This window comes from Tyto alba, unplaced genomic scaffold, assembly GCF_018691265.1.
Source record: "Tyto alba isolate M040663 unplaced genomic scaffold, T.alba_DEE_v4.0 Super-Scaffold_45, whole genome shotgun sequence".
NCBI classification, from domain to species: Eukaryota; Metazoa; Chordata; class Aves; order Strigiformes; family Tytonidae; genus Tyto; species Tyto alba.
This window is the reverse complement of record NW_024881321.1, coordinates 39,349,134-39,365,725: the sequence shown is the minus strand read 5'-3', so window position 1 is coordinate 39,365,725 and position 16,592 is coordinate 39,349,134. Positions and strand designations below refer to the sequence as shown.

The window sequence follows — 16,592 nt, the reverse complement described above, 5'->3', positions numbered from 1 at the left end:
GCCCTCTGCCAGTTCTCAAACCTTTGAGATTTAACACCCTCACACCCCACAGCCACACACGGTATGTATTCTATGAAGAGATTCCTATTCATCCATCTGCAGAGCTTTCATAGACAGAGAGTGTGCAAAGGAAGACTTCATGATTAATTGGACTAGACAGACAGAAGCATGACTTGTAACCAAACAATTAAGACACTCACCTACAAGAGAGAAGAAAGAGAGATTCTGATTATTCTCTCAAAGACTATTTGTAAACCTCAGCAAATGATTGATTAAGGTAAGAATAAGTTGCCATTAGGGAACAGACCAGAGTATCTGGATTGTTCCGAGACACGTGAAAGCCTGGTTTAATGGCCTGTAGGAGAAAGGTGTAGTCCTATTTTGACTCTTACCTGTTCTGGGATGTTTCTTCCCCTGTGCATCCCTTCCATAAAATAATAAGAACAATGATTTTTATTGTAGCGTTTTTACAAGGATTAATTGCAAGTACCATGAAGATTAAAAATACATCAGAGACATTAATCACTCCCACAGACATTACACTTTAAAGTGGCAGCTTCCAGAGAAGAAGAATGACATGCCTTGGATGAAGAGATAAAGAGCTGTACTTTCAGAGAAGAGATTTGTTTGTTAAAGCCTTATCACAGTACTGTTATTAAAGAGGTATTTACATTTTGCCAACTAAACATTAATCACTCACAGTTTTCAGAAAACCTCCAATCCTCTTTTTTCCTTCGTTTGTTTGGGTTTTTTTGTTGTTGTTTTTTTTTTTTTTTTTTTTTCCTCCAGCCTCTGACAGATAAAGCTGTAAATATTTGGCAAGCATAGGCTTATGGTAAAACTGCTGTAGATTTTCCAAGACTTCTCATAACTACCTTAAACAAAAGCCAATCAGTCACAGAGGATTAAAGAATGTTTATCTTTCTGCTGAATACATTTATATTCCTGGAAATGTAAAGGCTTGTTTAGTTTTTCTAGAAAAGATCCTTTCTGAAAGTATGCTGAATGCAGAGCAGCATGATGACCCCGCTACTTTCAGCACAGGACTAATCCAAGAGCTATCCATTGGATACAAACCAACCCTGCCTGAATGAAGTGGGAAAGAAAAAAAAAAAAAAAAAAAACAACACAAATTCTGTTAAGTCACACTTGAAAAAGTACAAAAGAAATCCCAAGCAATTTGCTGTTGAGCAATTCTTTACTATGACAGTGGTGAGGACTACTGGCCCAGGGTGCCCAGAGCAGCTGTGGCTGCCCCCTCCCTGGAAGGGTTCCAGGCCAGGTTGGACGGGGCTGGGAGCCCCCTGGGCTGGGGGAAGGGGGCCCTGCCCCAGGCAGGGGGTAGGACTGGATGGGCTTTAAGGTCCCTTCACACCCAAACCATTCTGTGATTTGACCAATGCATTTCAAAATGCATTCTATTGTCTAGATTCCACAGCAATAAAAAAAATCCTCAGCTGTATCCTATCTGTAATTCCAGTAGTTTGTTAATTTACTTTAGAAAATTATTATACTGAGATTATAATGAGAGTATGTTGCAATACTAATGGACATAACTACATACAATTACTAATCATAACTTTGTCTTACGGATTGTTGCCTTCCTGGGTGAAGTTTATGATTATGCCTTTAGGGAACGTGCAATAATTTGAATATTAAAAAAAATAAATAAATCTACTCCTCTTGCCTGTCTATACAGATTTCTGTATGGCAAGTACTTCTTCCTGTTATACTTCCCGAAATGATGTCTTGTTCAACAGTAAAGTTCCTGGCTCAAATCAAAGACAGCAGCTAGGAACTGTAGCTTTTCCCACATGGGGAACATCAGGATACAGGGTTTTCTAAAGGGCAAGATGCTCTCTCCAAGTTGGATAACATCACCACTCTATGTCAATCCCTCAGCTAGTCATCACCTAGCAAAACAAAGGCAACATAGTCACTAGGACACTGGTTTTGTACCTTCTCTTAAGAATGAATACTTTAGCAAACCAATACACTCCTACAGCTGCAGGACATAACATAATGCATATTTTTTTCTTTGCAAAAGTTAATGGAGCTTCATAGTGGATGGAGAGCTAACCACGTATACTTACTCTAACACAGAACCAGAATACCAGGTTGGAAGGGACCTCAAGGATCACCTGGTGCAATCTTTCATGGCAAAAGCATGGTCTAGACAAGACAGCCTAGCACCCCGTCCAGCCAAATCTTAAAAAGCATCAAATGTTGGGGAATCCACCACTTCCCTGGGGAGATTATTCCAACAGTTGATTGTTCTCATTATGAAAAATTTTCCTCTTGTGTCCAATCGGAATCTCCCCAGGAGTAACCTGTACCCATTACGCCTCATCTTTTCCATGCGACTCCTTGTAAAAAGGGAGTCTCCATCATCTTTCAGCTAGTATCATCACTTTGTGACTGAATTCTGTTCTTAGTTTCCCAGGCAGCAAATTCTTTCCAAACCCTCTGTTAAGTCTTCTTTCCAGTTCTCTGTTCAGAGTTTCTACTCCTTCCTATCTCATATCATTAGCATATCATTCTTTACCACTAATCATCCATTTTTCTCTATCTTTTGTATTTTACCACAAGTAAGGTAATGCACTCCAATTGTTAGTTACTACAAACACAAAAAAACATCCAATATTTACAACAAAAAAACAGAATGCATATAACTCAAAGTCATGAAGTTCCAAACAGGAGCTTCGATTTTCGTCACCACATATACTCAAGTGTGCCTGGACATCATAAAACCTTCTAGCTTTGAATTTACTGGCTTGAAACAACAAAGTGGTTTGCCAGTATGTTGACTGCCTACAAAAGGTTTGAAACCCCAAGGAAGAAAACACAAGGACTTTGACCTATACCTAACTGGAGTACTATGTAATAATTGCATTCTGAATCAGGTCAAAATTATTTTGGCAGTGTGAAAGCTAAGCAATCTAAATTGCTAACACCCCTGTGTCCCCTTCTCACTTAATAATAAAGAACTGAAAGCCTTAAGTGTCTTTCCTTAAACAGCAGCAGATAATTAAAAAAACTATGAAATGACATCTATCTCCACATAAATCTGATCTAAACAATTCAAATGCACAAAATTTGTTGAGAAAAGCATTTTCTCCCTTTGCCTTAAAGCAACACAGCAGGTTAAAGAAACTAACAGACCCACGCGGGCTGCTGTTAGGGCCACACATCTCCTTATTTCACATGAAGGAAAGAAAAAGGAGCAGAACTATTATCTCAACTGGAATATATCACATGCAGTTTTATACAAATCATGCTTTCCCCAATCTAGACAGCAGCCCTGATTTTTAAAATGCCTTAAAAAAAAAAAAAAAAAAAAAAAAAAAAAAAAAAGGGGGGGGGGGTGGAGAGGGTGCACTGCCTTCTTTAATTTAGCCCTTGACCTTCCCTTTTTTTCCCAGACATGGCTAGCAGAACTGTGGGACATTTTTTCAAGAAACTCAAAGAGGCAGAGAATATTCCACACTCCCAAAATAATGACGGTACACCAGCCTGCATGTCAAACCCTAAAAACTGAGCAGTCACCCGAAGTAACATGACTCAAATTAGGGCTCATAACTCAAATCGACTACTTTCAATATTTTATTTTAAGTTTGTTGACAGCCAAGATTGTTTTCAGCAGACTCACAGCATGTGCCAATGGTCAGCACTGTAACTGAAACAACCTCACTTTTCCCAGTTACCTTTTACAGTCTCCTTCGGGTAAGCTGCTTCAGTAACCCTCATCTCTCCTTCCTAGGGTCCACCAACCAAAAACTGAAAACTACCAGTTTCAACTGAGATCTGATGTGGTCAACCAACCTCACAGAAAAGAAATAAGCAATATGAATGATAGGGAAACATTTCCCCTTTGCAAAAACACTGAGGAGAAAGAAGGGAAAAGCTCTAAGTGTGTTTGTCCTTGAGTAGAATGATGACAGCACCACCTCCTGCACATGCCACAGAAAAGACAAATACTAAGTGGAGGTAGAATATGAAAGACAAATACTAAAGACAAATATAAAATGGAGATAAGCTGGGAACTGTAAGCACTAATTTCTCCAGGATGCCAAAAAAAATGGGTTTAGAACATCATGGCTAACAAAGCAGAGTTGGAGTCCACCTACTCCTGAAACTGAACTGAAGCTTAAGAAAATTCGTTTACGTTACACAGCTACAGCTAGCTGGAAGCCTGACGAACAGGGAACTGGAAGCTGTTGAAGACAGTAAACTTATTTGCATAAACCCACAGATGAAAGGCAGCTCTGCAGGACATGAAGCCAGCAAGAAAATGTTTTTGGTTGGTTTGTTTTTTTGTGGGGAATCCATGGCATGCTGACACAAAAAGCAGGAGAGCCTGATGTCACATCAGACCATTTCCAACTCTTCCGTGGCCAGTCAATCCTGCTGTCTAGTTGTAAAACAGCTGGGGAAGGAAGATTTCTGGTATTCTCCACAGCAGTGCTGAATAATGTTCAGATAGTTAGCCTGAAGCAGTAAGACAAGACCAAATTTGCAGCTAGTTCTCTATTATGAAAAGTGAAAGTAAAAGCTTATCAGAAAACAACATTAAGTAGCATGTAACCTTTGTTTTGATCACATGCATGATAAACAACATGCAAGGGGCTGGTAGGATTCAAACAGAAAAGCTTACTCCCACCTTGATATTCTGAGAAGAGCACATTACTTTCTTCCTAGCTGATGGAAATCTTACAAAAACAAATGGCTAGTCTTGTAGAACAAAAGATAACAACCATGGAAACTTACAATGCCGGGAGAAGTCAAGCCTCTACACTGCAGGATGTACTTCCCTCACATTATTTTGACATTTTGTTTTTAAGTTGTTTCAGTAACTGTGCTGTAATTTATCTTATAAAGGTAACAAGGCCTTAATCTTGGATCTCATGACAGCACCCTACTATTCATTCTTTTTTCCCTTGGGAAAGGAAAAAGGCTATTGACATACTTCCTGAGAACTATTTGATCTACAAATGAGCAAAGAAAACTGTTCTACTTTACCAGAAACAGAGCTCTTTATTTTCATTAAGAACATGCAACTCCCTTGTTATATCAAGACATCAGCAGATTATTTACAGTAGCACCAAGATTAAAGCAAACCATGCAGATCATTGAGCTCTGGTCTTTAAATTCTGGCAACAAGATTTTACAGCATTATTTCCAACAACTTAAATAGGGTCCTGATTCTACAAAGATAGCCTCACTAAAGCATCTCAGTATGCCTATATGAAGCTGGATAAACATTTAAAACATCGAAGGGAATGAGTTTAATGTGTCTATGTATTGACATACCAACCCACAAACAGGTGGGCTTTTCAAGAAAAAAAAAAAAAACAACAAAACACTCAACCTGCATGTAAGTTACTCATAGTGTGATGACACTGGATTTTTTATTTTTTTTACAATATCTATTTAATCGGTTGCTGTTTTATGATCTGTCTACATTTCTCGTTACAGACAACAAAAATCAATTAAATGCACTTGTGTTTATAATCGCCTCATGTTCTTAAGCTGTGGTTTCACAAAGGCTTCGAGATGATGCAAGTGCAGCCCATGACTGAAAGGATTTGTTTCAGTCCACCTCCACATTCTCCCCCTCTCCTTTGGTTAGCACTAGCACTCCTGCAGTATCTTGCTGGGGGTTAAATCAGAGAAACGCTGTAGTAGGAGACTCTGTCCCTTTAAAAGGGCAATGAAAATTCAACCTTTGGGCCAGGCTTCCCATTATATAGGTAGTTCAGTACAGCCATTCAATGTTCACAAGCGATAGCACTGCAAGTGAGTCAACTAAAATAATCTTGAAGAAAAAAATTAAAAAATAGTAATGATAAATTGAGTAGCATTCTACCAGATTACAGAGTGATTCAGACAGCTCACTAGCTACACTATCTCCAGTTTCATCACTTCGGCGATGAGGAACAAAATTACCCCTTTCACCTAGGGCCTACAGATAAGGAACATTTAACTTACAACTGTTCACTTCAGTTTTGCCAGGGAACAGTTGCTTAAGTTACAGCAGCTTTTAACTGCCTGCTGCATAGAAATGCTCTTTCTGGGTTCTGTTTTAATATACACAAACTACGCATAGCACACTGTTTTGAGTGAACAACGATTTTTTTAAATTGATAGAAATTAGATTTACAGAAATGAGAGATCAAATATTACTTTAATTCAAACCCAAATGTAAAGTAAGGATCCTTCTTACCGTAAGTGCCACTACGGAAACCAGTGAAGTCCACAAAAAGAGTTCTAGGTATCTTTAATATGAGCCTGACCGTGCACCTCACGTCCCTGTGGTACTTTAACCGAAGTCAGCAAGACTCTTTAGACGAGACACTAACTGCAGACCTGCAAAGCGGGAGATGGCAATGCTGCCAACAGCACTCCCAGCTGCCCATTTCATCACTGCACAGCCTCCTCAGTTGGGCCCAGACAGCTGTCTGAATGTCCGTGCTGCCAGACGCTTGCAACCTGAAAAGGTGATCTTAGTTCAGACCAGTTCCTTTACCTGGTCCACAGGACAGAAATTTAAGTCCTTGCAGATGGCAGATGCCGTTGGGAAATGGGAGATGTGGGGCAGGGACACCTCAGCCAGACTTGACATCCAACACCTTGTGCCGTGAAACTACCAAGAGAGCCACTCAGTGACTCTTGAGAGGGAGACAGCCAACAGCCTTTCAACCACCTGTAATAAGCTCTTCCCCCAGTTTGCAAGTTCTCACAGAGAAGTTCTACAGGCACGTTTGTATCAAATTTGAATTCAAAGGCAGATGCTTTTTGTGAAATACGACACTTTTAAAAAAGATATTCCCTAAGCATTCTCTTGGGGTTTTACAGAAAAACCGACAAAACGGCACTATCAAAAAAGTCCTATCTCCTAGTTCATAAAAAAATCATGTACTTGCCAAGTATTTCATTCCCTGTAACATAATGTGCTCCCAATCTGAGTCCTCATGTACTAGCACTGAATGGAAATTCATGGGAAGGAGGTGCACAGCCCAAAAACACTTAGTCATTTGGAGAGCACTTAAGAAAGAAGGACTGTAAGAAGTGCCAGCACATACACCTACACTAGCAGATCAGTTTTCTCAGATTCTATGCTATTTTAGTCTGGCATTATCTGACTGCAACCAGAGAACAGTGATGATTCAGTAATATTGCAAGGAGTACACTTTTAGGATAGGGGGATGGGATCATCATCACTTCCATAGAGAAGGAAACAAAAAATAGCCTCTCTAGAATCTATTAGACCAGGCATCTGCTAGCATCATACTATACTGAAAACAACAGAGCCGTAACTAACGATTCCACTACTTTTGACTGCCAGTCAAAAGATTGAAAAGCACAGCAATCTGACATGTTTGATTTGCAAAAAAAAAAAAAAAAAAATAGCACTCCCATCAGACACCAACCCATTCCATTTTCAAGCTCCTTTTTGCCCCACTGATCTGCAGTCCCTCTCCTCCTCCATTTTTCCTGAATGCCAAAGAACCACCCGAAACAAGAGGTAAGAAGACTTCTATGACTTACAGCCCCGACAGGAAAAAATCACATGGCATTTTTTTCCCTTCCTTAAGTCTAACTTTTACTCACAAAGCTAGAAAGCAAACACCAACTACTTGTCCGTAGAATATAAGCAATAGGCAGGTCCCAATAACCATGTCGATTGCCACTCAATTCCGGTATTTTCACAGCAGCCTATTAACTCTGTTTTCAAAATTAAGTATTTCTGGCAAAACATCAAACCCTTTCAAAATAAGAACAGACATTAAATTGCCCCTGCTTCAGTATGCATGGGACCTGAAGTCACTTGGACAAACAAACTGCTCAGTTCAACGATAACAGCCGTATCTAAATAATGAGGTCCTGCAAACACAGTAACAGATGGTAGTAAAGGGAATTCCTACGTTGTGTTTCTGGAGTAGGAAACACCACCCCTTCTGCCAAATTACTCGAGTTGTACCTCTTCACCCTCTGAAATGCAAAGGGAGTATCCTAAATCTGATGCACAGACTCATCCCCCCAAAGCTAGCTCACCTATATGTGTTTTCAAGCATCAAGAGAATCACTTGTCCCTAGCTAAGCTGACGAAGCATCAAAGATCCCTCCCTCATGATGTGTCTACATAAAATCCGCCTAAACAAAACAGGTTAACATAAAGTAAACTGAATATGAAAAGTGCAACAGAAAAATCTGGACAAGAAAGGGAAGAGAGCTGACAGGACAACGTTATAAATCTGAGACTCTATTTGACTCATGCCTAATAACTGCAGTCAGAACCATCACAGTCAGTGGTTATTCTAAGATTTTAGCAAATATCTTTGTGCCTCTCTTCAGGCTCTTAAGACTCCAGCTACGTGCTGAACTAATAAACAAGCAAACAAACAAACATTTATTTAACCCCCGGAGGACACCGGAGGATTTCACAAAAACCAGACAGGCGGCCTGCCCTGGAAAACTTCCTCGCAGGCTCACCTCACCCAGCTACCAGGTTAAGAGCAGAGCGGACAAAGAGCGGTCTTGAGGAGCGGCTGTGGAAATACTTACTCCTTGAGCCACGTCTGGCTCGCCCCGCTGCCCGGGCAGCCCACCGCCCCCCCCCCCCCCCCCCAGCCCCGCCGCCTCCCGCCCGGGGCTCGGCCTCTGGGGGCGGGTGTGGGGTGGGGGGTGCGTCCCCCACACACCCCGCGGGACGGGGCAGGGGAACGATAACCTGGCGGACACCCACGGCACGGCACGGCCTAGCCGGCTGCCCGCCCGACTCGGGGAAAGTTTCAGCAGGGCGGGGAAAGGGAGGAAGCCCACAGCCCCGCCGCCCAGAGACGAGGGGGGCCAGCCTTCTTCCCCGCCGGAGCGGCCGCGCTGCGGCGCCTCGCAACCGCGCAACACAACGGATTGGGGGGGGGGGGGGAGAACGGGGGTGAGCGCCGCGGGAGGAGCCGCCTCCGCCGCCCCCCCACACCCCCGGCGGCGGGAAGGGGGGACCGGGGGCGCCGGGCCAGCGGGTCAGTGAATGCCCCCTCACCCCCCCGCACACTCACAGGCGACATAGGCGACGAAGGCGAGCCCCATAAGCAGCTTCATCCTCCTCCGGTTGATGGCGGTCAGCAGGCGCAGCAGCGGGCCCTTGCTCACCATGCCCAGCGGCAGCGCCGGGCGCCCGCACGGCCGGACACGCCACCCGGCTGGCGCGCGCGCTGGCGCGCGCGGGGCCGGCCACCCACCGCTCGGCTCGGCTCCGCTCGGCTCGGCTCGGCTCCGCTCGGGCTACCCGGGACCCGCCGCGCAAGCGCAGTGGCGCCCGCCCGCTCTTCCCCCCCCCCCCCGTCCGCGGTCGGCGGCCAGCGGCGGCGGCGCATGCGCGGGCCGGTGGCGGCTGGGCCGGTCGCTGAGGGGAGGGGGCGAGGCGTGGCGGCGGTGGGCGCGGGCTTCGACCGTCCCGCCTTCGTTAACGAGCGGCCGCCGTCGTGGCTGCGAGCTGCCTGGAGGGCGCCTGCCTCCCGCAGGGCGTGCCTGAGGGAGAGGAAGGGCCCCCGCAGCCTCCCCCGTGCCCCTCGCCGGGTCTTTCGGGGTGCTTCAGCACCGGCGGCCTCTGTCGCCTCCCACCGTGGTGGCCCTTGGGTGGTGGCCTGCCGGGGTGGACAGACAGACAGATGTGGGCACACAAGTGGACAAAATGTGTGTCGCGCAGTCTTCTTCGTCTACCCGGTATTTTGACAGCACCATTTCCCTCATCCCATGTATGCTTTCCGTATCTGCACACATCTCTTTACTATGGTAAATGAAAAATTTGTTTGTTTTTTTTTTTTTTTTTACCCCTTAAAGTTTATGAATTTGCCTCTGTTTAGGGTAAGAAGATTGCAGTTACGTTAAAATGGTTGTCATTTCTGCTGCAGCTTCCATCTGAAGTCCTTGTGGCCTGTCACAAACTGCAGATTTGTATTTGCCTGGGACGGTAGGCACCTTCCTCACCTGTCAAAACATGTTCTGCCAGCGAAATACACTCAATCTGAACAGACATCTCCCTCCACAACCCAACCTCCCTCGGTAGTAAGGCCTTCACACAGTTTCTAAGGGATATTCTTTCTCACACTCACCTGCTAAAGGAGAAGACTGCAGGAACAAGTGTTCTTGAATTAAATGACTGGATTCAATCCTTTAATTTCCGTATAGAAACAGCTTGTTTAGACCAAAGAAATTATGACCTCAGTCAAGCAGAGATCCACACACTTAACAAGAGTTATCCCCTCCTGCAAAGTCAGTCAAATGTGTGAGTCTTGAATAGTTAAGTGCAGTAAGATGCTGTTCAGAGAAATTAAGAATATCCCCCTACGGGCCAGAGGGGCAAAGCGACTTTATTCAGGAAGCCTCGAGAATTGAAATTTTCTCATTCCTAACCCTGTGCTTTGATTACAGGGCCACTCCTTTCCTTTTGGCTTTTGTTTCCTTTGATTTGTATTTGAGACACTTTACTTGCCTGTTTATTCCACTGCTTGTAGCTACGTGGAGAAAAGGGAGTAAAAATATCACCATTTAAAACACAATCTAGCACCAAATTTGTCTGCGTAGTAATCACTCAAATAGTAACAGAGTTTTATACCAGGAGTAAATTGGGCCATCAAAAAGCTGTAGCTGAACAGCCCTGCATGAAAGCTGGAGTATTCTACGGGAGTATATTATACAGGAGGATTATTCTCTCCCTGCACCTCAAACTCACATTTTTTTCAGACAGCATTTTCCATAATGGTATCTGCATGCACAATACCGATTCCACAAGCCTTTAGGGGTAGGCAAGACGCTTTTAACAGTTGCCCTGCCCTAAGCTGGGCCGCACAATCCGGGACTCGATCAAGCTGCCTGCATAAGGCACCTTCCTTGGCACCACACTCGGTATGCAGGCCAATTTTGCTGCAGAAACGTGTTGAGACAAACTGCAACCTGTGAAGACGGGAAAAGGAGAGCAAAGGAGCAGGATGCTTTAAGGAACTTCACAGTGGAGGAGGCTTGAACCGCGTGGGAGGCAGCCTGACCACGCTCTCCACAGGGCCAGCTGTTTGTCACACATGACACCAGGGCCAGCTGCGTCCGTGTCACTCTCCAGGTGAGTCAGGACACGTCTGACTTAACTTCAGGGGGGTGGGCGTAGATCCATCGTGTGTCAACTATAACTATAGGCATGTACCTTATAAGTACTACAAAGTTCTCCAGGCACATGGTGGTCAGCCGCAAGGACACTGGATACTGGCACCAATAGCAGAGGTTCTGGTATGCAGAGCTGCTAAATGTGCCAAGACAAAGACCACGGGATGATAGAGTTTTGAGTGCCGATTCTTAGGAGTGCTCTACAGATCAAGAAGCAGGCACACATCTGCCTTCAGATCATTATCTTAATCAGGCTGATAGCGTGACCTCGGCTAATGGCAATCCTCTCTGGGCTGGTTTGCAGGCAGTATACCCTGTTTCCCGTACTGCAATTTTCAACTGTAGTTCTCAGAATGCTTTATGAGAGCATTTTGATTTTTTTGTCACTAAACCACAGCCTGTAAAGTGATGGGGCTTTTTAAATGATGGATTTTTTTTTTTCATGACTTTTTTAACAATTAAAAACGTGGATACGCAGATGTATCTATCTGAATAACCAGTATGAACTTAGAATTACAGTACCCCTGCAATGTACTTCTCCTTGATACCAGATCAGAACCATGCAATTACCCACCTGTTCTTCCACTATTGGGAAAAAAAAACAGCAACCAACTGCCACAATTTGCACAATTCCCACATGATGCCATATAAGGGAGACTCTTCTGCCATGTGGAAGTACAGGGAAGATCTTGTCTTTCTGTCCCAGTCATGTTTCTGCAAGAGATGACATTCCACAGTATAATCTGGGAGGCAGATCAGGTCTGCCCTGGAAGCTGAGACCCAAACTGAGAGATCTGCTGTGTATGAGATAAAGAAATGAGCTGCAAAATACTGAAAAAATGCAAAAATAAAACTAAGCCATTACTACCACACTACTGTCATCTCTTGTAACTTTGGTCTCTAAGTTAGTCAAGGCTGAATGTAGGCAAGAAAGCAACAGAGAGTTGTACAGCTACGTGTGCCCTTCCTCGCCATTCAGCTGCACCCTACCGCTAGTGACACTTACCTGGGAGGAATTGTTCTGGTACCTCGATCCTCCTCTAGTAAATCTACAGATGATTCTGTGGAGTAACAGTGTTGTACTGCATAGCCTCAACGATCCACACAAAGCCCTAGATAATGTTGAAAAACTAACGGCATTCATTTAAGTACAGGTAATAAAAGTGTGAAAACAGGTTTCTTTGAAAAAGATTGGAATGTGAATCTTTTTCTGGTGAACTCTAATTTTAACAGCAGACCATAGTGGGGAGGGGAACTCAGCCGAAAAAAAAAAAAAAAAAAAAAAAAAGAGTTAAATCTAACAGCATTTGTTTTCAGGAAAAGTTAGAAGTTTGAGAGTTTGTGTGTTTTTTATAAGACTAATGAAAAGAAAACATGCAGTTCTGGGAACACAGTCAATTCTTTTAATATTAACATCTCAAAAGAAAAAGAAAGCTGTCAAGTGCTTCAGACAGTTATTATTTATTATTTGGATAGTGATGGCAATAAACAGTTTCAAATACAACTGGATCACAACTGTCCTGAGCATTACACGAATGCAGAATTGAGACAATCACAGCCCTCAAAAACATACAAAGAGACAGATCATCCAGTGAATGTGAACAAACAAACAAGCAGGTGTCAAAGCATAATAAGAAAATGACTACTTAAATAAGGATTTGCAGAATTTAGGTGAATCATTTCATGATTTAGACAGCTATATGTGAAGAATAAATTATATACATATAAGGAAATAATTGTATTTCAAACTACAGTGCAACCAATCTATATTGTTAACCAGTTTCATGAGGCATCATGGGGGAGTAGTCCCAAGATTTCATTCTGTAAAAGTTGAGGCTCCTTTTTACATCAGGCACATAGAAACCCAACACACAATGCTGCTCCGATAAGTTGCTTCAGGCTCCAGACTTGAAATCAATACAATGACTAGATTAAAAAAAAGTCAAACAGCATTCCTAGATTGACCGGTAGCATTACCTACATAAAGTACTTGTTCTTCATGATGCATTTTTCCCCTGAGGTAACTGAAGACTGCCCTGTACATTTTCAAAGCTGGAGAAAGATTTTAAGGTGCTGTATTGATTCCAAAAGTGCAGAAAGCCACATGCAAGATTCTCTGGTAACTGGGTCAGAATAAAATAGCAGAGATAGTGGCTAAATTACTGATTATAAAAACTTGTGAACAAAAAACTTGTGTTCCTCAAAGCTCTTTTATCATCCATCAAAGAAGCTAGTTTATTAGGCTAGGTCAGCAAGTAAGTTATTCGTTCACTGCTGTTTTACATTTCATAGTTTTCTCAAGCCCTTTGGAGCTTTTTAATTGGCATCATTCTACCCTACAGCACTGGGGAATTAGTGACTTTGAATGGATCTATTTTGGGTTGGATACAGGCCAGATCATGCTGGAATTAGTATCAAAGAAGCCCATGACTTCTTTGTATGATACACAACGGTTGTAACTATATGCCCCTGTTTCCCAGTATATCTCCGGCCCAGAAAGTGAACAAGAACGAACCTATCTTGGGGTGGTCCAGGGATGTATACGAGTGTAACATGCATGCGATGTAGTGGCTGAGGACTGCTCTTTGTTAAGAAAACCCACCTGGGCCTTATGCTGGAAGTCTGTGCTGGCCTCTGCAGCACTAGGAACAGGGAAGACAATTTTCTTATGCGCCTTCGCTTGCAGTAATGCTAGCTGGATGTGACTTCATCCGTTTTAGCGGTATGCTGTATAAAAGGTCTGCGTCTCCTTTCCTCATGCAAACCTCAGGCAGATGGTTTACAAGCCACCTCGGTGATAGAGTTTCGGTGTTACACCAATGTGAGGATTATCAGCTTAATTGCAAGTAAGGTGTTGATGCTGAGTAACTGGAGGAGCAGGACTGCAAGGTGCTGGAGAGCACATCTGCTCTGCAGTCTAGATATATCTATTGGTGTTTTGTCCTCTGAGGCAGAAAAGACGTAGTGCTGTTCAGCTACTCTAATGTTGTCAATAAAGCAGAAAGTAAACAGGGCCATTAAAGGTGTTAGATAACTTGTACAGTTGAATTTCTAGAAAGACACTACTGAGAAGTGTCTGTATCACAGCACAGTTGAAATGTATTTGAAGTGCACAAATTCCTACTGATGTTTGATATTATTCCTCTTCCACAAATTTCCAGAGTTGTAGTGTTGGATAAGTTAGATGGATAACAGAGAGAACACGTTCACTCACACATTTCTGGAAATGTAACACAGAAGCATTATTAAGTTTATGTGGTCCATAGCTGTGACGGTCCATGGCCTCATGAAGAGGGATCTAGGACAGCTTCAAACAGAAGAGCCTCATGTAGCAGGCTGATGTGAATGATGGGGCAGTGTGTACCCTCAGCAAGTTTGCAGTTGACACCAAACTGGGAGGAGTTGCTAATATGCCAGACAGTTGTGCTGCCATCCAGAGGGACCTTGAGAAAGGAGGCTGGAGAAACAGGCTGACAGGCACCTCATGAAGTTCAACAGAGAGAAGTGCAAAGCCCTGCATCTGGGGAGGAGCAACCCCAGGCACCACTACAGGCTGGGGGCCAGCCAGCTGGAAAGGACTTGGAAGTCCTGGACACCAAGGTGAACCAAAACTAGCCATGTGCCTACATGGCAAAGAAGGCTAATGATATCTTGGGCTGCATTAGACAAAGTATCGCTGGCAGGTCAAAAAAGATGATTCTTCCCCTCTTCTCAGCACTGGTGAGGCCACACCTTGAGTGCTGGGTCCAGTTCTGGGCTCCCCAGTGCACGAGAGACCTGGACATACTGGTGGGAGTACAATGAACAGCTACTAAGATGATGAAGGGACTGGAGCATCTCTCATGTGAGGAAAAGCTGAAAGAGCTGCTGCTGTTTAGGCTGAAGAGAGAAGACTCTGGAAGGATCTCATCCATGTGTATAAATACCTGAAGGGAGCGTATGAAGAGGACGGAGCCAGGCACTTTTCAGTGGTGCCCAGTGACAGGCCCAGAGGCGGTGGGCACAACCTGCAACACAGGAGGTTCCCTCTGAACATCAGGAAGAGCTTCTTCCCTGTGAGGGTGACCCAGCACTGGCACAAATTGCCTGGGGAGGTTGTGGAGTCTCTATCCCTGGGGATATTCAAAAGGTGCCTTGACATGGTTGTGAGCCACCAGCTGTAGGTGGCCTTGCTTGAGCAGGGGGGTTGGGCCAGATGACATCCAAAGGTCCCTGCCAACCTCAACCGTTCTGTGATTCGGTGTTTACAAAGCAAACAAAAGCACAGATCCACATATTTTACCTAGCTGTGGGCTTTTGATCTTTTCCTGGATACAGCTGAATAGATACAAAATCAAGTGAGTGCCTGCCTTTATATAGATTGCCTTTAGTTATCTCAACAGAAATATTCATGTAAGTGAAGACAGTAACGAACAGCCTTCTGTGTAACCTTACTCTCTTTTGCAATTACAGGCTTTAGAATTATAGCCTATGGTCAAGGTAATTTACAGTATCAAATTTCTGTTTTGAAGTAAGGAGGATTAGAAATTCCCAGATAAGTTTTCCAGTAGCTAATGAGATTTAACCAAATAAACTTTCATTACGGCATTCCAAAGTTAAATTATGGTCTTACATAAACAGTAAATTCCCCTAGTGAATACCTATTAAATGAATTTGGAAATTGTGTTGCAGCCCAACAACCAAGCAACCAAACCTAACAAAAGAACCCTTGAATTTTCTTGTTATACAGAGTATAAATTCACTGCTGGTGAAAGCAATACCCTGTAGACTTCCCAATCATGTAAAAGCAATGTGAACTTCTGAGTATGAAACTCATTTGTAGAAAAGATTATGACAATTCTTATGTGCACACTTTTACCTTGTGCGTCTCATTGGTACTGGAGATTTATTGCTGCAGTGCTTATTAAAAGCAACCAACAAAAGGCAGTGAAGGTCTAATGCGTAAAGCATTTACATTATTAGATCAAAAATAATGATCAGAAATGTATCTTTTCATGTTATGCCAATGCTTCCATGGGAAGGTTTTATAAATGAACAAGTTTACATTTATCATGAGTTTCACACTAGGCAGTTAAGCTAAGTTGATTAGGCCAGGCCTGGACAATACCATATGACCTTATTGGCTCATGCAGCCTTGTCTTTAGCTATGGAAGCAATATTGTGGAGAGAATGGTGGATTGAGGAAGTAATTCAATGAAGACAAAGCTGGAATGTGGATCCGAACTACCTCTGAGAAGTATTCCTAGATCCTCCAAGTTTCAACACATGGGCTGCTTTGAAGCATTCTGCAAAAAGTTCTGAAAAAAAGGTAGTGTTCTTATCAGGAGACTTACATCTGAAGTCTGGGGGAGGCTGTAGGTCAAAAAGGTTTGGAAACCTTTCTTCTACGCACACACGGTAGGCTGACTAGGTAGGAACAGGATCTCCAACTC

General features: G+C 43.5%; 1 protein-coding gene across 2 annotated transcripts in view; it reads right to left on the bottom strand.

The window, feature by feature from the left end:
- Positions 1 to 9,311, bottom strand: part of UXS1 (UDP-glucuronate decarboxylase 1) — a 64,340-nt gene extending 55,029 nt beyond the window's left edge. Inside the window, exon 1 of one of the 2 annotated variants that reach the window (XM_032997035.2) lies at positions 9,060 to 9,311. In XM_032997035.2, the coding sequence (XP_032852926.2) occupies positions 9,060 to 9,156 (97 nt within the window). In that variant the 5' untranslated portion in view covers positions 9,157 to 9,311. The remainder of the gene's footprint in view (positions 1 to 9,059) is intronic. The other variant, XM_032997036.2, reaches the window with a different exon arrangement.
- Positions 9,312 to 16,592: the final 7,281 nt, after the last annotated feature.